General features: G+C 37.6%; 2 protein-coding genes across 2 annotated transcripts; one reads left to right on the top strand and one right to left on the bottom strand.

The window, feature by feature from the left end:
* Window positions 1-1,240: 1,240 nt before the first annotated feature.
* DNAJA1 (DnaJ heat shock protein family (Hsp40) member A1) lies at window positions 1,241-9,176 on the top strand. The gene is made up of 9 exons (XM_026672891.2): window positions 1,241-1,448; window positions 2,217-2,361; window positions 3,096-3,273; window positions 3,724-3,828; window positions 3,930-4,157; window positions 4,907-5,021; window positions 6,508-6,623; window positions 7,296-7,396; window positions 7,609-9,176. Exons 2-9 carry the CDS (start codon window positions 2,230-2,232, stop codon window positions 7,825-7,827), a joined length of 1,194 nt encoding a protein of 397 aa, XP_026528676.1. The 5' UTR covers window positions 1,241-1,448; window positions 2,217-2,229; the 3' UTR covers window positions 7,828-9,176.
* Window positions 9,177-10,227: 1,051 nt separating this feature from the next.
* SMU1 (SMU1 DNA replication regulator and spliceosomal factor) lies at window positions 10,228-23,378 on the bottom strand. The gene is made up of 12 exons (XM_026672887.2): window positions 23,249-23,378; window positions 21,615-21,825; window positions 20,761-20,913; window positions 17,779-17,889; window positions 17,471-17,599; window positions 16,444-16,563; window positions 15,622-15,738; window positions 14,332-14,459; window positions 14,126-14,252; window positions 13,098-13,265; window positions 11,918-12,070; window positions 10,228-11,170 (listed from the first exon to the last, which is right to left on the bottom strand). Exons 1-12 carry the CDS (start codon window positions 23,272-23,274, stop codon window positions 11,072-11,074), a joined length of 1,542 nt encoding a protein of 513 aa, XP_026528672.1. The 5' UTR covers window positions 23,275-23,378; the 3' UTR covers window positions 10,228-11,071.
* Between the last annotated feature and the right edge of the window lie 2,539 nt (window positions 23,379-25,917).

Below are 25,917 nucleotides of genomic sequence, written 5' to 3'. Positions count from 1 at the left end.
TACCAGAATTCAAAATTTAATTTAATAAAAGTTAATGGAACTTATGGGTGGATATAGGGTTTCAGTTTTTATGTGTTTTTTCTAGATGTCCCTGCTCCTAAAATTAAGCAACTTTTTAAAGAACTGATGAAAAAGACACACATATATGCACAAGTATGGAACAAATTTAAATGCCCCATCAAGATCGTTTTACAAAATGTGACATTAGTTTCCTATACGAGGAAATCTGTAGAGCTAAATATCCTAAACGGTGGAGTTGTAGTTTTCAAATTGGTATTAATACATATTTTAAAAATCCCAATGAGTTTTGGATGCAAATACATTAATGCAGAAGATTTAAAGTACAACTGAAACCAGAGACTTTTTTTGAGATGACTAAAGGCCTGGTAAGAAAAAGTCATGGAACTTCTTATATATAACTGCAGGGAGACTATGATCAAAAGAAGAAAGGTTCAACAATACCCACAATGGTAGAATGGTTGGTGAAAACAATGTAACTTATAAAGATGGATAAATTAACTTCCTTTATTAAAGCAAAAACAGTATCTGTGGATTTACAGTTGACTGGACATCCTTTAGACTTTTTACATAAAATAGAAAAAAAATGCACTCGCTTTTTGTTTTATTATAAAAACTTGATTATTATAGAAAATAGTGAGCATTTTTAAATCATAGAGTAAGATTGTAATTTTACTTATATTTCCTGCAAAAAAATAAGCTTTATTTCTTTCTGCACTTCTTTTTCTTTGCTTCTTTTATTTATTTATTAATTTACACTATTTGTAAGCCACTCAGAGTCACCTTATTGGTGGGACGGTGGGGCATATACATTTAATTAATAAATAAAATACGCTTTTTCGACGCAGTGTTAAAAGAGATTCTATATTTTCGTTTGCTTTAACGCATTCCTCACACTTGAGGATTTGGGTTGCCCTAAACTTGGCCGCAAGTGCCGTGTAGCTGCGCAGAGCCGCTCAGTTCTGCAAGACTTCGAAAGGTCGAATGCCCCCGCCCCTGCCGCTTTGCATTCTGGCCCTTGTAGTCTGCTCTTGTTGAGCCGCGTCGAAAAATGGCGGAGGGCCGAGCACGTTGCCTACCTTGGCATGATGGGACCTGTAGTCCCCGGCGGTAACATAACCTTCGACAAGTGATTGGAAGACGACTTGTTTTTCGTCATCGCTTCTGGAAAGCCGACGAATGCCAGCCCATCGAAGGTACCAGCAGAGAAGGCGGTGTTTCCGGGAATGGGTGGGGCTTCCTTGAAAAAAAAAAGAAAACTCCCCGGATGCTGCCTAGCCTGAGACCGGCTCGGAACTTTCCAGAAAAGTCGCGGTCGTTTTGTCTGTGGGAGAGAAAGAGGCAGGCGAAGGTGGCACTCGGCGGCAAGAGCGGGTAGACTTACGGGGAAGACGTCAGGCTGCCTTTTTTTTTTCGGCCGAAAGCGCGAGGTGGGTGAAAGACAAAGGGAAGCTGTTGGCCGCGCCTTCCTTTCTCCCCCCTCAGTTTCCCCCCTCTGTCGTCGCGCGAGGAAAACGACCGCCTGGGCAGCTTCGTCCGCGCGCCTGGGAAGCCGAGGCGCGCGCAGAGCGCGCGGGGCGCGAGCCAAAACCGTGCACTTGTGGGGAAGGCGGGGGGCGGCCAACCGATACGAGGTGGGTAAAGGAGGCACGAGGGCGGAAGGGGTGATGGTGGTCGATGAGGGAGACTGAGGAGAAACCTGAGAGAAAGGAGCCTTTTGGGAACGGGGCAGAGGGGGGGGGTTGATGCCCATTGTCCGTGAGACGAGGAAGGGTGACCATGAAGAAGCATCCTTTCTGGGAGAAGCTGGGTGGCGTGGGGGGGTCCTGTGGCGGCAGGGGGTAGAGTAAGCCCTTTTCCAGGTGAGTAACCTTCATCTGCTCGGAAACAGGCAGGTGTGCGACTGAAGGAGGGGGACCTTATTCGGGCCATTTAAGCGAAGGTGGCCGAGTCAAGCGGGAGGGAACAAGAAAAGGTGCTTTTGTGTCAGACTTAGTAATTGTTTTGTATAGCCATTTAGGCTGTGGGAGGCTGGGGAAGTGGATGAAAGATGGGGAGGATTGTTTCTGTTGAGGGTAAAAGAGGTATAATGGAAGAGAAGGTAAAATAGGAAAGTGTGGGAAGAGTCTCAACAGCTGTTTTTACTCGCTAGACCGGTGTCTTACTATTATTCTCTTCCCCACCATGTTCCCGTGTAGATAAGGTTGCATCATGGTGAAGGAGACCACATACTACGATGTGCTTGGGGTAAAACCTAATGCCTCTCAGGAGGAGTTGAAAAAGGCCTATAGGAAGTTAGCATTGAAGTACCACCCAGATAAGAATCCTAATGAAGGCGAAAAGGTGAGTTAATAGGGTTTTTTTTTAATCATCTTCCCACCTTATGCTAATTAACTGTGTGGAAGGTAGTGTGTATCCATTTCATTTTACTTCTTGGTGTGAACGTGTTGGATTCTGATTGTTGAACCCATATGCATACCTCTTCAAGACATAATATTTCTTCAGGTTTTCAATGTTTCCATGTTCTGTTTTGCTTGACTATTGCTTGCCCTTGAACATTCTTGTCTCTTGTCCTGCCAAATGTCTCTTATTGAAAATACAACGATTTTTACAGTTAAGTGTCTTTCTTTTTGAGAGGGTTTGAAAAACGTACATAAATTTTTTTCTCCATGTCATTTCCAAATGTGACCTTCAGTACAAGTTTCTATGATGAGCTTGACTCCTGGTGACTTATGTAGACATATCCACTTGTAAATCAGCATGATTTTTTTTTTACTTCCCAGTCTGTCTTACTGCTCTTTGGAAAACTTGCAGCCCAGCTCTTGTGGCAGCACCTAGTCATTCTTAGCTGCTTTTGAAAAAGCTAAAGCAGCTTTGAACCTGTGAACTAGACTTTAGCAGAAAAGAATAACAAATCACTTTATCACAATATCAAAAAAACAACACCCTGGTTCTGTGGAACATGACTTAAAGGTTTACAATTAGGAAGGTTACATTAGTAAAGCTGATGGTATAAATAATAAATTATCATTTGTCTGGCAGCAATTACATAAATAGATTGTTTTTAAATGTTGTAGTTCAAACAAATTTCCCAAGCCTATGAAGTCCTGTCTGATTCCAAGAAAAGAGAGTTGTATGATAAAGGTGGTGAACAAGCAATAAAAGAAGGTGGTAGTGGAAGCGGTTTTGGATCACCAATGGATATATTTGATATGTTCTTTGGAGGAGGTGGAAGAATGCAAAGAGAAAGGAGAGGTAATGCAAAACTTTCTTTGATCTAATGGAAATTGTTAACTTTTTATTAGTAAAAAGGGTGGTTGCCTGCAGACATAAAGATAAAGGTGATGGTGTGGATTAAAGGTGAACAGGTAAATAGTTTGTTTCAGAATTTTTATTTATTGTAAAACCATTTCTTTGTAATGATTGCTGTAAATGAATTAATGTCCATTAAAGCATCTATTAGCCTTATTTGAATAGTACCTCAAAGTCTGTTTGCTGTTATTACTGTTAATATTAGCTGTATAAATTATACAATTAGTCAAAATGTTTTCAACATGGTTTAAGCTGCACATTAAATGGCCTTTGTAACTCTTTACTTAGAAATGCCCCAAGTTTAATTTCCATTGTAATAAATGTAATTTCCCCCCCAAAAAAAATCTCAGCTATGAATTGAATTAATCCTTAATAACATGCTTTTCATTTCAGGTAAAAATGTAGTTCATCAGTTATCAGTAACTCTTGAAGATTTGTACAATGGAGCAACCCGGAAACTTGCTCTGCAGAAAAATGTGATTTGTGATAAATGTGAAGGTATGCTAAAACATTTCTTTAATTTTATAGAAGTTCAGGAGAAATTTTAATGTGAAAAGATGGAGTATTCTTTAATCTTATTTTTTCATATGTTTTTTTAGGCCGAGGGGGCAAGAAAGGTGCAGTAGAATGCTGCCTTAATTGCAGAGGAACAGGCATGCAAATAAGAATTCATCAGATAGGGCCCGGAATGGTTCAGCAAATCCAATCTGTGTGCATGGAATGCCAAGGCCATGGGGAGCGCATCAGTCCCAAGGACAGGTGTAAAAGCTGCAATGGAAGGAAAATTGTTAGAGAAAAGAAAATTCTGGAAGTCCACATTGATAAAGGTATACTAAAGGAGAAACTAGGAGTTGTGGGATATTAAAAGTCCTACATATTAACATATTAATTTTAGAAATGGATGATAAATTAAGTAGGTTTGGGTTGTCTGTGCCATGAGACCCGTGTCTTTCGTTAATTTTTCTTCTCAGAATGACCCTGTTTGATAAAGAATATAGTCCCCCCCCACACACACACACACCTGACTTTCTGGGCATTAAACCTCAGTACCTCTGTCAAGAGGTGGTGCTTTCATAAAATAGTATAACTTCCATAATTTTTGTATGAATTTTGTGTGTTTAATGGCTCCCAATAAGAATTGAGGGGTGCTATATGGGTGACATAATGATTCCTTGAACACTAGACTTCACTAGACAACTAGCTCTGGAAAACTAGTATTTGGATAAAAATAATTTTGACTTAAGGGTTGAAATAAACACAAAAGGAAAACTATTAAAAATGGTCAAATTAAATTATTACAACTAGTATACATCAACAGTTCAGTTTCACAATATCTAAAAAATACAAACAGGTTACTTGTACATTCCATAATACAGAACTTGAAATTTTGGCAATTTTTTTTAGCAAGAAATAACTTATTGAGACTAGCTGGCTTTTTACTAACAGCTAAGGAATATGTTTTGTATGCCTGTTTCATGCTTCTACTTATGCTTCACCAAATTATTTTCAGAGTGAAGAATGCTAAATCTATTAGTACAATAATTTAAAATATATTAACCTGTTTCTTTTGAAATAGGAATGAAAGATGGTCAGAAAATAACTTTTCATGGTGAAGGTGATCAAGAACCAGGATTGGAGCCAGGAGACATTATCATTGTATTGGATCAAAAAGATCATTCTGTGTTTACAAGGCAAGTTTTAATAATACTGTGGAAATCTTATTTGGATAGTATGTATAACAGTTTGGGAATGTCTGTTGTCAGACATTTAAGGTTTATGTTTGGAAGACACTGGTTGGAGCAGGTGTTAAATTTTGTAGTCAGAATAGAATGGTCAGGGTAACAATTGCACACAGTTAACTTTCTCTCTACAAAGGTTAATTATTTCTGCAATGCCTTGCAATTTTCCCAATTTGTTCTAAGCTACTAAAGGAATGTAAACCACTACATTGTAACTAATATCTGGACACCTACTACTTTTAAAAATGCATATTAATATGCAGTGGTACAGATGACGGACTGATTCTGTCATAGTTCTGTAGCCCTTCACTAGTTATATCAAGTTATGAAGCCTGGCACAACAGCAGTTTTTAATTGCCAATTCCTGGTTCTTTGTTTAGGAAAGTGTATGATACTCTCTGTTTTAAAAAGTTTGTTCAGTCTAATGATGATTCTAAGTCATTAAACTGGTTTTCCTTCTCAGGAAGTTAAACTTCAGATGTTAAGTAAAATGTTACATTGATTTTAAGGCTTGAAGTGCTCTAAATTGTTTCAGTTTAAGTGATGAAACAATTTCTTATATATGGATGTAAATAGTATGTATTTGATTACTGTACAGTAGCAGGGCAAATCAGTTTAGTTTTTTTCCCATGAAATTGTGGCAGGATTTTTTTTTTTTAACTTAGAAAATTAAACATGGAATATCATTGAGTTTCAAGATACTCTTTGATTTATTATGGGGATCCTCATCCATATTTGAGCAGGAGAAATTTTGAAAACATGATAGGAGCCCTGTGGCTCCTGGATGGGGAAAATTGCCTATTCACAAAATGGCTGCCATGGGAAAGTTTCAGAGGGCCAGTTTATCATGTGTTGTGCTGTTTAAATATTTGAGGTTGCCTGCTATCATGCCTGGGAACAAACAGAAATTCCTCCTAAAAGTATTTGCCTCCATCCAAAATATTTTATTTTTCAATAAATATTATAGAGTCCATTTACAATTCAGGTGCATTATTGCAAATAAAGATGCTGAAAGATAATCACTTTGCATTTCAGCATGTCACCATCGCTTAAAATTTTTTAAGAAACGTATAAAGGATTAGTGAGGAACCACCACCCTAGATGTTTCTGTTTTCTATGGCACTCTTTGATAGCATGCTGGGGACCACTGATCTGCTGTATTATAGCATAATATTTAAACATCAGGTGTTAAAATAAAACCTTCATTTTTTTTTGTTTTCCCATATAAATCAGTTCTAGTGCCAGAATAGTCTTATTTCACTAACAAATCCTTTTAATTCTGTAGGAATGCAGATCTCTTTATACTCTCCCTGTACATTTATTTAATAGTATAATTTACCTTTTTAAGTAGTTTTTTTCCTTGGCTTTTTGGAATTGATATCCTGTACAGTATGGTTATAGCCCTACAATTCTAAGGCAAATAACTTTCTCTCTGCAGGCGAGGTGAAGACCTGGTCATGTCTATGGATATACAATTAGTGGAAGCACTCTGTGGCTTTCAAAAACCAATTGCAGTGCTGGATAATCGAACTATAATAATTACTTCTCATCCTGGTAAGTCTGTATTGCTCTGAAAAAAGAACTTGGGTACAATAAATTTAAATTTAAAAGACCATGGTTTAATACACTTTGGATGTAAATCCGTCCATATTACATTGTGCATATAAAGTCTTATTTATCTTGTGACGTTCCCCTTCAGTTAAATGAACATTCTACTTTAACTGACAACTGCTCCCTGCTATTAGTCTGCTGAACATTTGCAATTAATACAGGAGTCACTATTAATTGGAACCCACCATAAAATGTTATCTTTTTGAAGAATCAAAGTTGAAATGCTATAAAGATCTTAAGCAGCTATAACTGTCTTAAATTAGTACTGTAATTAAATAGCTCCATAGAATTATCATTTAGCAAACTCCTGTTACATTGGAGTGACAGGAATGGCACAATCATTTGTAACTCCGATGAATTAAAAATCTTTTGAACATGTCTTGGAAATCCTTTGTTTTTTTTTATCATGAATATGCCATGTTTGGATTTGGTTACAAAATATTTCTAGCACTTGGATCTTTTCCCAGAATCAGATTACTACTCTCTGTGGATGCCTTGTTCATGTGTCTTTAGTTTGCTGTTTAGATGAGTATCTGCTTGAGCAATTGCGAGTACTTGTAACTTTAATTTTATATAAAGTTTGTTAAACACAAGTTATATCTTTTTCATTTCTAGGTCAGATTGTCAAACATGGTGATATTAAGTGTGTACTAAATGAAGGAATGCCAATCTACCGTAGGCCATATGAAAAAGGTCGTCTTATAATTGAATTTAAGGTAAGTGATGGTTGAATTACTAATTAAATATTTCAGAATATTTCATTATATTTTAGGCAATGCTGCCTTATAATGCTGATTTCTTAAACAATTGGTGTTATACAAATTAAGCAAATGTATCTTTTACATTAAAATTCAGACACATTATTCATACTTTTTCATACTCATAAGAATACCTTTATGAGAAGCATTCATATTTTTTCTATTTTCAGGTGATATTTCCAGAAAGTGGTTTCCTTTGCTCAGATAAGCTATGTTTATTGGAAACACTTCTACCGCCAAGGCAAGAAGTGGAAGAAACTGAAGACATGGATCAAGTAGAGTTGGTAGACTTTGACCCATCTCAGGAAAGAAGACAGCATTACAATGGTGAAGTATATGAAGATGATGAGCACCACCCTAGAGGTGGTGTTCAATGCCAGACTTCCTAAAGTGGTCTCACAGTTACACTTGTGCTGCTTGTCCTGTATGTCAGTTGTGGATGAGTGAAGGACTGAAGTTGCTATATTCAAGACTTGCTATTGTCTCTGTAATATTTAAACTTAGTTGTTTTTAAATCAAGTTAACAAATTAAAATTGATAAAACTCTACTTGGATCAAGTTGGAATGTTCATATTTCTATATGGCCTCCTAAGGAAATCTGAAGCCACTTTACTCTGGCTTATTTTATTTTGTGCATCATAAGTGTATTGTGTGCAAATGCACTGGCTTAGTATTCAGTGATTTCTGTTTAGTATTATAAATTATATTCCCTCTTATGTATGCATCTGTATTTATGATTCATGTTAAGGATGTGAAATTAAAATTTTGTATTCATCTAGATACATTGATGTGTTTTGGGTGTGCTATGGCTGGTTGAGATTTTGCACAGCGCCTGTATGGAACTCTACTTGTTTTCTTCTCTGGAATGTTGAACACCCTTTCATTCTATACTGAGCTTTAGTTAGAATGCTGTATAAAACTCATTGATGTGAGACAGGATCCTGACATGATTCTTGGATAGGAGTAAAAAATTCATCAAACGTCTTAAGTGTAAATGGGACAAAAGCTGAAATCTTTAAAAGGATTCTGAATAGCAAATACATAATTTTATAGAGGCAATCGTGTAACTGAAAAATACTATGGCTAAGAATAATGGTACAAAACTGCATCCTTAAGCATTCTGAGTTTCATGTCACTAACATTCAAATTCCATTCTGCATGAATACTAGCAAAAAAAATACCCATTAACACTAAATGGCTCCTTAATGAACTGTTCACAGTCCAAAAGGTTTTTGTGTGTAGTTTCTGAAAAAGGCTACCTTTTAATGACTATTTCAAAATGTCAATATAAGTAACATAGTGTAGATTCATCTAAAATAATAATTAGGCATTGCATCATGACTGGGGGAAGGGTTAGCAAAGATTCAAGTACCTCTTTTAAATATACCTAAGACTGCTATTTCTAAAAACTAAGTTGCTAACATTGTCATTTATGATAAGCCCTAAATTTATGTAACTGCTATATGTATATATCTGTATATGGGCAAATAGGATAGCAGAAAATAGCATTTCAGTTCCATATGAAATTTTAAACAAGTCTCTCACCATTAGAATCTTAAATTGACAAAAAAATTTCACTAGCTTAAATCCTTGGCAAGGATTTAAGTTGTACAGCAAATTATTTTAGTCCTTGTGATAAGGATGAGTTACAGTGGAATTGTGTCTTTAAAATGCTTGATTATTGTACTTTACACTCAAGTTTGTACCTGTAGGGGGAAATAAAACTATCCTTCTAACAGCTTCATCTCTTCTTCCTTTTTGGCCTATATAACCATCTATTCCAAATATACAGTACATTTGTCAAGAAAATCTTCTAAAAAAACAACCCTTGGTCGTTTGGCATGTAGCTAAATGGGATGATCCTGAGACTCATACACTTTGGCATCTTTATCCCATTGAAGCCAGTTACAAGAAATAACTTTGGCAGATATATATAGATGCTTAGTTATAAACTGAATGCTCAGAAGCAGAGAAGTCACATGTCTGCCTCCTGAGTTGCATGAGGAAAATACATGAGCTAAAGACTGGTTTGAAAAATTAAATCATTGTCTAATGCAGGGGTGTCAAACTCCTGTCACAGTATCATGTGACTTATTGCAGCTTTGCTAAATGGTGTGGGCGTGGCCAACGTATCCAGCCCATCTGGCCCATGGGCCGGGTGACAGCCCTGGTCTAATGCCAGTAAATACTGAACTCAACATACCAAGCTATTTGAGGTGAAATTAAAAAAGTAATCTTAGAAAATGTTAGATAACTACAATATGTTTTTAATTCAGTTTTGCTAAGAGTTTCAACCACTTGTTTTTATCAAATTTCTTTAAAAGAAAAGATTGCTGAAACTTGGTAAAAGGTATGGTGCCTCCTTTATGGACCATTTTCTATGTATAACGGAGAATGGTCTGCTCGTGAGGTGGCTATGGAGGGTTCTTGCACATTTGGGCACAATGCTGCAATTACAGAATAACACATAAATTCAGCTGTTATAAATATAAATAAACTCTTGGACACATGGTAAATGTTTTAGGTGGTGAGGTTCATACGAGCACTGGTGTCAAACTGATGCCATCATGTAACAGATCATGCCACCAAATAAAACGCATACTATAGTTTCTCTCTCTCCCAGTGAATATGTATAAGAAAGATTGGATATACATTTAATAGTGCTAATTTGCAGATGCAACTCAATAAGTAACTCTTTACCAGTCCAGAAAGTAGTATACTTTCTTCATAAACACAAATTTCAACTTTGGTTTTATTTTAAAAGAGTTAGAAAAGCTCTAAGCCGCCTCTTTAAGAAATATTTTATTGTAGAACAGATGTTTTTTTAAAAAAAAGCTACGAAAAAAATCTGCACACATTTAGAAACCATAAAATGTCCATTTTGTACAGCAAAATTAAAATTCTTCAAGGAAAAAAATAGTTTATTTCTTACTTTCTGAAAATAAGATGAAGCTTGTAACATAAACTCGGTATATTTCAGAACATCAAAAAGTCTACAAAACATTAACAATCGGTTTCTATCCTATTCAAGACAATTTATATATTCTAAATAGGAGAGGGAAATTAACATTTAACCAGAGCAGGAACTCCCCACTCCCAGTGTGGCTATAAATTTAATCTGGCATGTTTTACACATATTCCCATTAAATGGTAATTATCTTAATAACAAGGGGTTTCACTCAACCAAGTTACATAATCTGCAAGATCATAACTTTCAACGGGCAATGTTTAAATATGTGCTTTACATTTCCATGAACACTGCCAAAAATTTTAACATGCAATTTTTAAAAAGTAAAACTGCATGTAATTTGCTCTTCATTTTTTCCCGTAACTAAAAGAATTTATATATATTTTTTTTAAAATCCAGAAATATGTAGAAGTAATGTCATTCACATAAGAAGCAGAAATGAAACATATGAAAAGAACATTTATAGAAATTGAACTGATTTTGCAATTTGCATACACAACTAGCGTTATATATATAGCTAAAGGTTCCTCTTGAGACAGCTGAATATGAAATTCAATATAAATTAAAACAAGCCTTTAAAAAATCTTTTTGGAAACATATCCGCTGCACATGGTACACACTTCTCAGGGATTCAGAAGCCACATGCTGAAGGAATTTATGCAGTTCTATGGTTTCCACAGCTTCAACAGCCCATCTTCACTATAGGTAGCAATCAAATTCTGATGGGGATGGTGAGCAATACCAATGACATCCTTTTCATGAACCTTAACATCAGAAAGAAAGAAGAAACAAGATTATCTCCAGAATATAAGATCAAATGAAGTATTTCCTCTTATCTTTCTCTAAACTGAAAGGGGAAAAAAAACTTTTAGAAAATCATCAAGAAATGTTTTCTGAAACTAGTAGAACTAGCTGAGAGAACAAAATTTACTGCTTTAATAATTAACAAAAACCTTGACTACTTGTTTCTTGTGGCTTGGATTACCCCTATTAGATTTCCTACAGGAAAAGGAGAAAAATTAAATTTTGACTTTGGGATTGCGGATTACATCTGATTTGATTAGAGAAACATTGTGGATTGTTAAATACATGGTTATGGTTTACTTACAGTCAATAGGTGATTGTATGTTGGATTAAAGTTAAACTACAGTCCTAATTCCTATATAAGTCCTGAAAAGACACCACAAAGCAGGCTTCCAGACGCTGCCCAAATTTGAAGACTTCAAATGTTAGCCGACCAAAGGATTCTGATTGGAAGTCTTATACATTCGGTGGATATTTGGGTTGAGAAAAAGTGGTGTGGCAGTCAGGAAACACGGCGGAAAAGTTTTGTAATCTTCACCAGTGATTTTTAGAGGAGGGAATCTGCTCTTCCAGGAATTCTGTTAAGTGTAAACTGGGGAAATATTAGATTTGGTGGAAAAGTCTATAGGACCAGGGACCCAAATCTAGCCTCTACTGCATATAGAAACTGCTGCTAGGTTGCCACCAAGACACACTCTGCTACCCACCGTCAGTGTTCTCTCCAGCTTGCCAGTCACTGTACTGAAACAGTAGAGGACAAAATCTTCACCCACACAGTAGATCCATTCGCCTCGAGGAGATAGGGCACAGCAGACAAAGTCACCCCCTTCTCTCTTACCAGAGCTGAAACTTCTCACAATCTACCAAGTGGAAATACGAACAAGAAAAAAGAAAGAAAGTCAGCAGCCATAATATAGTTCAAGATATGGTATTCATTTCTCATGAAAATGCCCCCTCCAAAGGACAGTGTGTAAAATGTTAGGGAATTGCAATCTCCAATGCAAATTATTAGCAATAGCACAAGTAGCAAGAGGTCCCCAAATTTGGCAACTTTAAGACGTGTGGACTTCAACTCCCAGACAAGTTTGGAGACCTCTAGGTTAAAGGATGCTGATGGAACAAAGAGACTAAAGGCTAAGAAGGAGTTTTATAACTCTGCCTGGAGAAGCGGGTGGGAGGGTGAGCTGAAATGTCTATATTAAATCTGCACTGTACTTTTGATTCAATACATAGTACAAGTATTATGATGTGCATATTTCAAACCTCACTAGCTCCTTTTCTTTTGTCTTTGAAAATATGTTAAAGGCACAGCAGGGGAATACCAACTAACCTTATAGTATAGGAGGATTTGAGTAATAAGCACCTTAAAAAAGCTATAACAATGTTACTAGAGACATTTATAAATCTTGATTAAAAACATATATAATCTGTAAGCTGCCTAGAGTCGCCTTACAGCAGAGATGGGCGAGGTAAAATTTTAATAATAAAACATAAAAATAAAAAGTAGTACCAATATTATGGGCTAATATATGGGAAAAAAGAGGATTTTTCTTTCAGTACTAATTTCTGTGATCTCTGAAGCAAAAGCTAAGAACCTTCCAAACCAATTTAAAATTGGTCTAAAATTGATCTAAAATTGTGTATGAACAAAAATATAATCTTTAACCAAATAGCTTGAAAATAGGGTCTTTTGAATTACCTGAGACTCCTAAATATTAATTCAGCATCCTCAATCAACCAATGCAACATTTAATCATGACTTTAAAAAGCCTTACAAATCAGAAAAAGTGGGAACAACGACTTCCCATTGTCAGCGCTAGCTCCTGAGTCCAAAAGGAACACCGACTGCATTCTCACAGATGTTTAAAACACAATCCAATTACGTACCTGGCCCTGCATGTTCATGATGACCACTGTATTTGATCTGTTACACACAACAAAGTGCTCTGGATTTTTAGGCAGGAGAATCACACTGTTCACAGTGATGTCTGTTCCAGCTGTGCTACCCAGGGATTTGAAGGTACTACAGCATTCGGTAGTCTTCATATTCCAAACCTAACAAATAAACAGGAAAGGAAAATATGCAAATTCCATATTAGAATGAAACCCAAGCTACGCCACATGTGTCTTCATGCAGGGTATATAACGGCCCTAACCACAGCATTGTTTCCCATAATACATAGGCCTTTTCTCTATCTATACACACTGTCTCTCACTGATACAAACATTTCATTCAAAAATGATCTTAGTGCAATCAAAAAGTCAACCTGGACCAATATTAAAAAAAAGGGGAAAAAATCAGTCACTTAAAAAAGAGTGACCAGAAGAGTGCATCTAGAAGCTAGTTCAAGTCAAACTATGGTGGGTCTCCAAAGACCAAAAACCTGATATGTCTGAAAACGCTGCAGCTAGTAGAAATCATTTGAGACAGAAATTGTAATTAATTATATTTTACCTGGACCAGGCGCTGCAGAGTGTTTGTAAATATTTCTGTACAAATAGTCGTTAACAACACTTGATTTAGCCATGTGATCAAAATTCAGATGCTTGGCAACTGACTCATATTTATGACATTCTGCATTGCCTTGGAGTCATGTGACCAGCTTCTTCCTATCTTCTGACAAGCAAACTCAATGGGGAAGCCAGATTCACTTAATAACCATGTTACTAACTTAACAGCTGCAGCGATTCATTTTAACAAGAAAGGTCGCAAATGGGGCGAGAAAGGTCACAAAATGGGGCAAAATTCACTTAACAAATGTTTCACTTAGCAACAGAAATTTTGGGGTCAATTGTGGTTGTAAATCGAGGACTATCTCTACTACTAAGAATGTGTTTTCAAAAAAAAAACAACCAAGCAAATATTTTAACTAATCATGGAAATTGCACCTAGTGATCGGGACCCAGGAACGTACCTTCACAGTGCCATCAGAGGATGCACTAATAATATAATGTCCATCTTGTGTAAATGTAGCTTCATTAACAAATGAGGAATGACCACGAAATTCTTTGAGAGTCTTCCCTGATTTCAGCCCATGAATCCTGTTACAGCATAAAAACATTAGTGTTATTTGTCCAAGTCAGACGGAACAGCCAAATCTATTGCAAAATGAGGACATACCTGATTGTCTGGTCAAAGGAGGCACTCAGAATCTGACTGCTATCCTTTGAGAAGCTCAGGCAGGTGACACCTTTGCTATGGGCTCTTTCAAATCGCCTCAGACACTGCCCACTCTGAATCTTCCACACCTTCAGAGAAACCAGGGAACTGATGTTACCACAAGACGACAAAAATATTTCCTTCCAAATTTCCTGGCTCACTCAGATCTAAAATATATACTGCTTGTCTTTATGAATAAAATAGATTTCTCCACGGCAGTAGACTGGCCATTGTTGGACCAGAATGTTGAACAAGATAGCCATAGCGCTTAGACTTATATACCGCTTTACAGTGCTTTCTAGACCTTTTAAAGCAGTTTAGAGTCAGCATATTGCCCCTAACAATCTGGGTCCTCATTTTACCCATCTCGGAAGGATGGAAGGCTGAGTCAACCTTGAGCCGGTGAGATTCGAACTGCCAAATTGTAGTCAGCCGGCAGTCAGAAGTAGCCTGCAGTACTGCATTCTAACCACTGCGCCACCGTGGCTCTTGTACTCAAATTGGCCTCTTTTATTAATTGAATATCTGAGATTAGTGAATGTCATTAAATTGCCAGCCCATGCTGTGTGCTACAAGAGAAACAAAGAAAAACCAGAAAAATCTGGACCCCAAATGTGCACCCAGAGAAAACTGCTCTTTTTCTGCATGATTCATTGCCATAAACTTGTTCCCTTCTATGCAATTTTGAAGGTAGAGAGGAACCGTTTACTTGTTTCTGTTTCTTTATACATCATGATCGGGGACTGTGCAAACTGTTCCTGATGCTAAGAAAGAATAGAATTACTTTCCTTCAGGAAAATATCACAAAGGTTTTTTTCAAGAGGCAACTGCACTTTCTGTTTTTTCTTTGAAGACGTTTCGCTTCTCATCCAAGAAGCTTCTTCAGCTCTGAGCTTCTCGTCCAAGAAGGTTCTTGGATAAGAAGCAAAATGTCTTCAAATACAGAAAGTTCTGTTGCCTCTTGAAAAAACACAGTTGGGACAACCGGGACCTGGATGACTCAGAATTTCCATAGACCTTCAGGAAAATACTTCTAACCTCTCTCCACGAATCAATGCTTAAAAAGCAATACAAAAAATCATGGAGAAAGGACCAAGAACATATTCTCAGAGGATGGTTAATTCATACTCTTCTGACCCCTGACAAATACCCAGTATTGTGTGTCTGCCATATCTCAGAAGTTCAATAAACATGGCTTATAAGAGAGTTCTTAAGTGCACTTTGTGCCTCTAGCTGTCCTTAACAGCATACCTTGATTTTTCCATCTTGTGCTCCAGTTGCTAACATTTCAGTGTCTCTGCTGAAACACATGCATAGCACTGCATCATCCATCATCATAAAATTATCCTGTGCCTGATATTTCAGATCCTAAACAAAGCAGTGAACAAAATAAATTAATAGAACTAAGATAAGAACAAGCATCAGGAGGAACAGATATATACAAAATTCATTTCAGGAGCCACACTATCCTAAATCATACTATTAAAATCCAGACTGGTGGTGACTCTCTAATTCAAAGGGCAATTTTGGATCTAAACCAGGAGATTCTTTGAAACAGAATAAGTCAAGGACTGAAGCAAAGTGTGTGCTTCATATGTTAATTGTTACTCCATAAATTTGGGGTTTCTAACACTGTAATAATTAATACAAATAACATCAACATTACTATTACTGTTGCTTTGCAAATCTTCTCCAAAGCTCATTTTTCTCCATTCACATTTATTTCCAATTTTGAAAATAATTCCAGTTTTCTACCCACCCCACCAACAGCAAAGATAAATCAAAGAAGAAAATATTCGGTATGGATCATGAATCTTGCACCTCATAACATCTTCTATTGGCTTCCATTTTGAAAAAGACTGTAATGAGTGCATTGTGCTGCCTTGCTTTTCAAAAGAAAAAAAAAGCAAATAGAACATTTGGTTTGGCACTGTATACCCTAATTTAAAATTCCATTCCAATTTTATCTGGAAATCCAGAAACGTTCATATTACTCATCTTCATTTATTGTGCCCAAAGAATTGATGAAGAATATTGAGCAGTTCACATGACAGTTAAGAGTAATAGAAGTACCTTCCTGATTTTGCCAGTGGTAAAGTTCCAGACTTCAATAAATCCATCCACAGAACCAGTGACCAGATACTGACCATCCGGAGAAAATCGAGCACATTCCACATGAGACTTTTGACCAAACTGTTTTATGGGAAGAAAGAAATAGCATATAACAAATAATATGTACTAATCTAGACTGGAAAGGTAAAGACATCCTCAAATTAAACTTAATTCCCATTGGTTACACTGATGGGAGTTCTCTTGGCAACTGTACAAAAGTAGCTTGCAGTGCCTTTCTTCTCGACAACCCTGGGATACCTTGGTGATCGCTCACTAGTTGAATCTTGATCTTATTTTATTCTTGGATCCAAAAAACATTGGCTTGAGGCTGCACCTGAAGCATGTGCAACTTGCGCCTCCTACTGGTAGCAGTCACTTACTACCTACCAGCCTACTTTCAAGGCAGCTGGGACTTGCCACTTCCTGCCAGCTTCTGCTCTGCTTTTGTTGGAAGTTGTGAGGAAGCGGCCAGGAGGTCTTTACTTATCAATAGCAACAGGGATTAATGGGATTGTCATTCTTGAGCAATGTGGTCATGTGACATCATGCTGTACAACTGTTATCGCTTCGTGGCAAATTTTGGCCCCAATTACCATCATTAACTGAGGGTTACCAGTACCTACTCCTGAGAGAGAAGGACTAGTTCAATGCCTTAACCACTGTATCAACTGGCTCTCATCCAATTCCTTACTAAAATCAACTTTTCTTTTTAAAAGTACAAGAATGAAAATGACATGTGCATGCACTATTTTAAAATATAGAATTTTTTGAAGTCATCTAAAATATATTAGAGTTTGATCTATGAATCAATTGGGTTCTCATAACAAGCTAAATAAAATAAGCCATATGATAATTTAATGCAGTATTGAATCCAGCCAGTGACATATATTAAAAGCCTTAAGCACGTGCCTCATTGGATCCAATTAAAATCCCCTAATCCCAGAAGGCCTGAGACCTGTTGCTGAAATCATGGTGAAGGACAACCCACCTTAATATGTCTACTCAGCTGTGTGGGGAATTTTTCCTCTTCTACATCTTTGACAGCTGCTTTTCCTCTGAACAAGTCAATGGTCATACCAGGGGGGAGTAGCCCCTGATGCTGCTGCCATTTCAAGGCCTACAATACCAAAGAGGATTACAGACACAGATTGTAACACTTTTGAAACTTAATACAAAAGGGCAACTTAAACATTAAAAGAAAAGTTTCATATTAAAGATTCACAATCTTAGGCTTTAAAGAACAATCAGCCTTCCATTTCATACTCATCAATTAAGCTTAAGGGGGGGAAACAATACCTGTCCTAACAACGCCATAAGACGAGATGGAGGTACCACACTAACTTCACCAGCCAAAGCCTGGGCAATGGCAACTCTCCGCTTCTCTTTGCTGCTTCCATCTGGGTATGCCTGAAATGCAACAATAGTCATGGGATTTACATGCTGCCAAATTCATTCAGATCCACAGACATATAGAGCAGTAACTTCCTTTTGAGAAATCTGCCACTTAACCACAACTTGTCTGGTTTGTCAACTGGATATTTTATTAAAAATTGATACATTATATATGCAACTCTAAATCTACAACACAGTTTTGAATATTGGGACAAATTTGGCAAAAATAACTGTATTGGGAAAGGCCAACCCTATTTAGTTTGAATCAGAAGAAAACTTTAATCCAACTTTCTACTTATTGTCCAAATGCACATTCTGCTTCATGACAGCTTCAGCCAGCGAAAGTGGAGAACATATTAAGTTATGAAAACAAAGTCTTCATAGTTCAAATGTTACCTATCCTCAAAATAGCAATTTTCTATGCTAATACATAATAAAACCCAACCCATCACTTATACTTACAATTACTATATTCTCAGAAATATATTGTCATGCTGACAGTCTTTCTAACTGGTATCAGCAAACCTTTCTAATATATAGTTCCACACAAATTAGACAATGTAACGTGAAAAATAAATAATTATGTTGTGAAGAGCATACCCAATGTAGAAACATTAAATTTTGTTCCTCATTGAATACTGTGGGGCAGATTTGAATCCAGCCAACTAAGAAAGCCTGGTTGCTTATTTGTATAAATTACACTGATCTAAAGGCAAATAGAAAACAAAACAAATTCTGGGAATGAAAAGAATTATTTAAATTCTGGAAAGGCAATTTCCAACTTTGATAAGAAAGTAAGCATTATGTGTGTTTACTGAACGGAAGAAATTCATTCTGGCTTATAAAATAAAAATACACAATAAAACAAAACATACACTCTGTACAGGAACAAGAAAGAGGGAATGCAAAATACAGGAAGGAACAAAAACATTTTTCTGTCATTCATCAAAATAAGATCTGGACGAAGAGAGTTTCAAAGGTATAACAGTACAGTATGGCAATAAATGCCATTAACTGAGAAAAGCGTGAGCAAAGGCTAGTTGAGATTTTCTACAATTTTAGGCATTCACGACAGTTTGTCAGTCCGCCTGATCTACAAAGATGAGGCCCTTGAGCCTAATTGCTTCCACACCAATACCACAATGTGCACAATGAAGCATCTCACTCAACTTGGTCCAGGAAAGGGCAAAGTTTATACATAAACCAAAGTTGAAACCGGACACTCCCAGCCATGCTGGTTTCTTGGCCTCTAATAACAGTTGTAACTGTAGACCTGATATTTTTGAGGAAATACAGTCAAGATTCCCAGTTCCTATTACCTGAAAATCATGGACCCACAAGATTCCTATTTGTGAAGATTCAATCTTTACTGATTGGCCCTATTCTAATCCATCACTCTGACTGTCCAACAACTGATTCACACCACGCAGGCCCTATTATTGGGGTTTCACCATTGCTTTTTCTTTTAAGCTGCTTGATCAGTATATTGGGTTTTATTCTTGGAAATGGAAAGCTCCTTTTAGTTGATGGGTGGTTTTATAAATTAGTTAAACAAATAAGTGTCCAACCAACATTAAGAAATTATAAAGAAATAGCACAATTGTCAGTATGTTGGGAATCCTCTCAGTCTCCTCGCCCCCCCACCCTCCCAATAAATTTTCTCTATGACTGTCCCAGTGACTTTATATAAATGTTAAAATAGAACTGGGGACAAAGCAGTGCCTTTTGGTACCCAACACACATCTAAAAGCACACTGTGTTATGTAAAACCATACTGCAAATAGGAGAGACACCTCTATTGTACAGGACCTCCAACTCACAAAGACAATCCAGGGATGAGTAGATTGTTGATTATATCAAAAACTATCTCAAAAACAAGCTAGACTAACAAAATTACACTCTCCTACTCTCTTACGTAAAGAAGGACGGAGGTATCATGCTGATTCTATCCTAAACTAGGTCAGACCTCAGACTGAAATGTAACAAAGAAATAAATAACATTGTTATTTACCTCACAGTGAAACAATATATCTAACATAATAATTCTAAATTTTAAACAAGGCACAAAATCATGGATTCTCAGCCTCTTTCCTCTGTATAAAGTCATATTCCTCTTTCATGTTTTATCTTTGTATATACCTCAAATTGTTTAGACAGGCCAGGCTTAATCAGGATTTTCAAAGAAAAAGCATGTCACCTTAGGTAACATTAGTCAAACAAATGTGGAGAATATGTGAGGCAAAAAGGAAGAATGTATGCGGAAATCAACAGAGAATTTTAAATTCTTAAAACTGATTCCAGAGAGGTATCTGAACCAATCCAAAAAATATTAGAAATATATCTGATTTCTTCTTTTACAAGACCTAAATCTCTTAGAATACAAGTCGCATCTATCTACCATTTATTTATTTATTAAATTTATATACTGCCCATTTCACCATCTGGGGGATATAACTGAGATAGAGGGCTGAATTGTTTTAAGCATATTTTCACTTATGAAACATGCAATGGTATTACAAATTGAATGACATAATTAACTATAACTTCAAAACTGTGTGATAACTTACATACTTTGGTTTTCATTAAATAACAAATGTATCTGTGACAGACATATCATTAGTTATAAAAGTTTTTAAAATTGTAAATTATAATTGTATCATTGTGAAATGCAGAAATTAGTAAACAAGCTAGATCTTCCATTATGCAGAAATGATTAAATGAGATATTTTATATATTACAAATTGTAAATGAGAAAAATAATAAAGTAAACCTAATTAGGCAAAACAAAGAACAATATAATATTATTTAAGAGCCAGAGCCTAGCAGTTCCTTCACATATTATTCAACATAATACATGTAAAAAACTATGAGCTAACATAGTTTTACCTCACGTGGGTCAAAAAAGGACCTAGCCAAAAGGTTCTCAAGATGAATATATCGTTCTGGTTGGGTTTGCTTTAACATGATCATTGGATCAGTCTGTCTCAGAAGAGATCTAGCAGCACCCAATTCACGAAGTTCTATCAGTTCCAGAACAACCTGAAATATCAACAGAAAAATAATTATTAGTCATACAAACATGTGTTAATGCACCAAACTATTACACTTATGTGACTTGTAAATTCAGTTTAAATGGAATTACACTGCTGAAAACTTTGGTCAATGTTACACAGTTTTATTCAAGTTTCAAACTGAAAGAGTGTAGACCATAAATCTTGAAAATTCTTATTTTTTAATGGAAAAAAATAACTCAACTATGAACAGGGGGATATAAAATACATTAACATCTTTAAAACTGTTATGTGGTACCAATATTATATTGAGGAAGCACATACAACACAAACTTTTATTCTTGAAAAAAAATATTTAAAAAATAATTGACACATTGTAAAAACTGGGGGGAAATCAGATTGCATCCAGCGCTAATATAATTTTATGCTAAATGGAGATGGTTTAATTTTCAGAGACAGCAGCAACCATAACATGCCATGATATATCAAATGGTGCATGACACCACAGCCTAAATAATTAGTTAGATGATGACGCCATGACATCTGGCACAAATATTAAGCTGTGTTATCTGCATGGTCCTACATACATCATACATGTATTATCATTTGTCCCATTCAAAAGTGAAAGATGAATATTCTGCAGAGTTACAAAATGCCAATTTATTTTCCAGCAATTAAAAATACACCAAAAGATACTATTCAAAATATTATTAAACAAAGCTTGCTGACCTGTTCATAGAGATCAATGAGTGTTTTGTCTGGCAACTTTAGTGACTGTATTGCCTGCAGAACTGTATCCCAATGGCCACTGTTAATATCTGCCACAAAGCTCTCAATGCTATCCACTGTATTCAGAGACACTGTAGTTTCCTCTTGCAATGTAGCTAGGGCACGATGAAGACTGTTCTCCTTCAGATATTGCATGATTAAACGGATAACACTGAAAAAAACCCAATTAGTACAATTAATCTATAGCGAAATACCATTCACGCCATCATCACAAAATCTCCAGAACCGTAAAGCCTACAAACTTGAAAGTTGGCACGTATGTTCCTCTTGGCTTCTACGTGCTCACCAAGAAAGGATTTTTCGAAATGACCATCAGAGCATTAGTATTTCCTATATTATTATTAACATGCTCTGATGCTAAGGAGTTCTACTCCTTCTCCCCACCTGAAAAGAAATCTGTTCCAAATGCAAAACACAAGCAGAGGAGAGGAGTTTCAGGTTCAGTTTTAGTATCACAGCAGCAACCAGCTTTAGTACAGAACAGTTGAGCTAAACCATGCCCAAGCTCCTTGTTGTCTCCTTCTTGCTCACAGTAAATACTCTTTCAGTTTCCAAACAGCCCTCAACTCTCTCACATACTGACAGGATGCTAGCCAGATGAATATTGATGGATGCTGGTAGGCAGAGGCAGATTTTTCCCCCCTTATTTTCCTCCCCAAAAACTAAGCCCGACCACATAGTTTTGTAGCAAAGCATGGGTATTGAGCTAAGTTACTGCTATTTATTCCATTAGTCACTCTCTCCCTCTCCAACACGCACAACATACATACTATCTCATTAGAAGGCATTTTCCAATATTCATTTCTGCTTCAAAGAGAGAAATTCAATCAAAAGGATGCTTTTACTCCTTTTTTGATTCTATCGCTTGTCCTCAACTTACCACAGTTCGCTTAGCGACCCTTTGAAGTTACAACAGCTTTGAAAAAAGTTAAGTTGTGACCGTTTTTCAAATTTATGACCGTTGCAGCATCCCTATGGTTAGGTGATTTACATTCGGATGCTTGACAACTGACTTGCTTTTATGACGGTTGCACTGTCCTGGGTTCTCGTGATCCCAGTTTGTGACCTTCCAACAAGGGAAGTCAATGGGGAAACCGGATTCACTTCACAGCGGTGTTTCTCATTTTAACAACGGCAGCGATTCAGTTAACAAACACGGCAAGGGAAGTCGTAAAGTGGGGCAAAACTCCCTTAATCAAATTTCTCACTTAGCAACCGAAATGTTGGGCTCAATCGTGGTCGTAAGCTGAGGACCACCTGCACTGACGCTGCCAAATGCCATTTCTTTCTCTTTCCCGCCCTTCTCCTCCCCCGGGTATGTTGTGCCTTCCTTAGGAATAGCTAGTAAATATACAGCGCGAAGCTTTCGGCCGCCTTCGGAAATTCCCGGGATGGATTTAAAGCAACCCGGTGCTCCCCAAGGCCGCTGGGCTGCAGTTACGGCAAGCGAAGCGTCCCGAGGACGCATCAACGGGAAAAGCTGCAGGGCGGCGGGTCCGCAGGGGCTAGGCCTGGGGCAGGCCAAAGGAAACTGGGCACCGAGCGCAACCCCCCCCCCCCGCCCCGCCACTCACTCCGAGGACTCGATTTCGATCGACATCTTGAACTAAGCATAGACCCGCCACCTCCGACACGAAACGCAACCCCAGCTCCACCCCCACCCACCCCGCTCATTCACTTCCGGGTCAATGCCTCCCTTCGTACCATAGATACACCATAGATAAATTCTCGGTGACTTTTCACTTCCGGACTACTTTGACCGCCTTTTTCCCCCTTCCACCCCCTTCCTCTGGTCTTAGTAGAAGAGAATTGAGGTAAACCAGGGGCCTCCAACCTTGGCAACTTTAAGCCTGGAGGACTTCTGGGAGTTGAAGAAGTCCTCCAGGCTTAAAGTTGCCAAGGTTGGAGCCCCTTGGGGTAAACAATAAAAAAAATGTGCGACGGATATATCTGTTTTTTTTCTCTTTCCGAGTCGGGGGAGGCGGAACGGTCGTCCCGACTGAAGATTTTTCGACTTGAGATGTAAAATGTTTAAAAAAACAACAACCCAATATTATGCAGCATGGATTTGGCGAACTAAGGGGCGCGCATAAGTGCACTATCGTACCTACTGTCCCTGTCCTATTGTCCCCATTTATTCGTACCTATTCCTGTATTCTTACTCATGTTTATACTTATATCTGTTATCTTGTAAACGATTGACAAATAAATAAATAAAATATAGACGGTTGATTTTAACGATGGGATATGAATGAACTTTGAAAACGCTGGCATTTTTTTTCTCTCTAAATGTTACAGCGGCATTATTAACAAGTGATGCAAACTCAGAGGAGTATTGAGATTGCCCTAACGCCCTTCAGGACAACCTGCCTTTGCCTCCCCGCAACATGTCATTGAGAAGTGATTTTTTCTAGAATTAAAAAAGAGAAACCCGTACTTAAAACAAAAAAAAAAAACCTCTGATTTTGCAACGTTATCCACACTGAAATATTTTAATTGGAGGAAGGTGGCACTTGGTTGCCCAATAAGCACCGTAGAAACATTTCTGCAAATCGCCATTGGTATGCAGAAACAAGGCTTAAGGCTTCAATCTGAAGTGGAAAGAAACGTTTTATTGTGATAAACGTCCCAGTGGCTTCCTTAAATGCACGTGCCCTAGCAGAGGATAGCAATGCTGTCTGATTTTTACTTTTCGTACGTCTACGATTTCGTGATATTTGGAATAAAAAATAAATAAAAGCGAGCCCTTGTCACGTGATATGTCGCGCACTTGACCCTGTGTAACTAAATCGCCTCGGGAGTTTCTTGATGACGTGTTTCGCACGGAACTATTCCGCTGCATGGGGGGGGGCATTGTGACGTCACAGAAGTCGAACTCTTCTCTACTTCTGCTAGCTGCCCCTTCCCCTCCCGTAAGTCAATCCCACCTGATTCTATACTTGCAGAGGTCTCCAAACTTGGCAACTTTAAGACTTGTGGACTTCAACTCCCAGAATTCCATGTTGCTTGGGAATTCTGGGAGTTGAAGTCCACAAGTCTTTAAAGTTGCCAAGTTTGGGGACCCCTGTTCTATAGGGTTGTTTCCAATAGAGTGGCTCAACAGACAGGTGAACTGAAATCCTTCTTCGCATACATGACAGTTATTTCAAAATTGAATATACTACTACGGAGTGGTGATAGCATTGGTATCTGTAGCCAGCTATAATAATGTCAAGGGCGTGCATCTTGATGTCTCGTATAAATGCTGCATCTTTTGCAACAGGAGGCACGTGTCATCATTCCTGTGGAGGATAGCCACTCTAGCAATTTAGACAGCTTTAAATGGGAATTGAATAAAACCCTTGGTACTGACTGGGGTGAGAGCACTTGCAAGATCTCTCGCAAAAAAAACAACAACAACTTCTTTAAAGGAGTCAAGTGAATAGTACATTCAGACCTCTACGCATGCCAAAGCAAATAGAAAAGCCTGCATAGCATGAGCAGTCACCTACTTGCCTTGACCCTTGCCATCCTGCAGATGATACGCCCGTAAATTGGAAGATGCATGGGTGGGGGGGGGGGATGAGGAAAGAATGATAAAAATGGGAAGCCACCATTTGTACTGAGCACAACCTGATATAACCTTGTACAAGATCTGTTTTAGTGTATTTCAGCAGAAATCAGAATGGTTATTCTGGGCATCTTACAATATTAAAAGATGAAATATGTAATTTATAATTATATATAAATAAAGATAAAGATTTACCCTATCCAGTCATGTCTGACTCTAGGGGGCAGTGCTCATCTGTGTTTCTTGGTTGAGGGAGCCAGTGTTGTCTGAAGACAATTTCTATGGTCATGTGGCCAGTATGACTGTACGCTGAGGCACACAGAATGCTCTTACCTTCCCCCTGAAGTGATACCTATTTATCTACTTGCATTTGCATGCTTTTGAATTTATAAGTGGGAAGAAGCTGGGGCAACTAACAGGAGCTCACCCCATTGCGTGATCTGGGCTGTCAGCTTTCTAGATGACAAGCTCAGCGTCTTTAACCATGGAATCATTGCACCCCTAAAACTATAAATGCAATAGTATAAGGTTCCCCACGCACATACGTGCTAGTTGTTTCTGGCTCTAGGGGGAGGTGCTCATCTCTGTTACAAACTGAAGAGCCAGCACTGTCCGAAGACGTCTCTGTGGTTATGTGGCCGGCATGACTAAACATGGAAGGCGCACGGAATGTTGTTACCTTCCCACCAAAGT

Source organism: Notechis scutatus, chromosome 2 (assembly GCF_049901735.1).
Source record: "Notechis scutatus isolate UNSWTSFEM ecotype Mainland chromosome 2, rNotScu1.2, whole genome shotgun sequence".
Taxonomy (NCBI): Eukaryota; Metazoa; Chordata; class Lepidosauria; order Squamata; family Elapidae; genus Notechis; species Notechis scutatus.
This window is presented reverse-complemented; position numbering and strand designations above follow the sequence as displayed.

Coding starts and splice junctions, on each gene's coding strand:
- DNAJA1 (XM_026672891.2), top strand. CDS start 2,230: ATGGTGAAGGAGACCACATACTACGATGTGCTTGGGGTAAAACCTAAT. Junction 4,158..4,906: donor GGAAGTCCACATTGATAAAG/GTATACTAAAGG, acceptor CTTTTGAAATAG/GAATGAAAGATGGTCAGAAA. Junction 5,022..6,507: donor GATCATTCTGTGTTTACAAG/GCAAGTTTTAAT, acceptor TTCTCTCTGCAG/GCGAGGTGAAGACCTGGTCA.
- SMU1 (XM_026672887.2), bottom strand. CDS start 23,274: ATGTCGATCGAAATCGAGTCCTCGGA. Junction 20,914..21,614: donor TCATTGATCTCTATGAACAG/GTCAGCAAGCTT, acceptor TTGATATTTCAG/GTTGTTCTGGAACTGATAGA. Junction 11,171..11,917: donor AGCTGGAGAGAACACTGACG/GTGGGTAGCAGA, acceptor TCTGATGTTAAG/GTTCATGAAAAGGATGTCAT.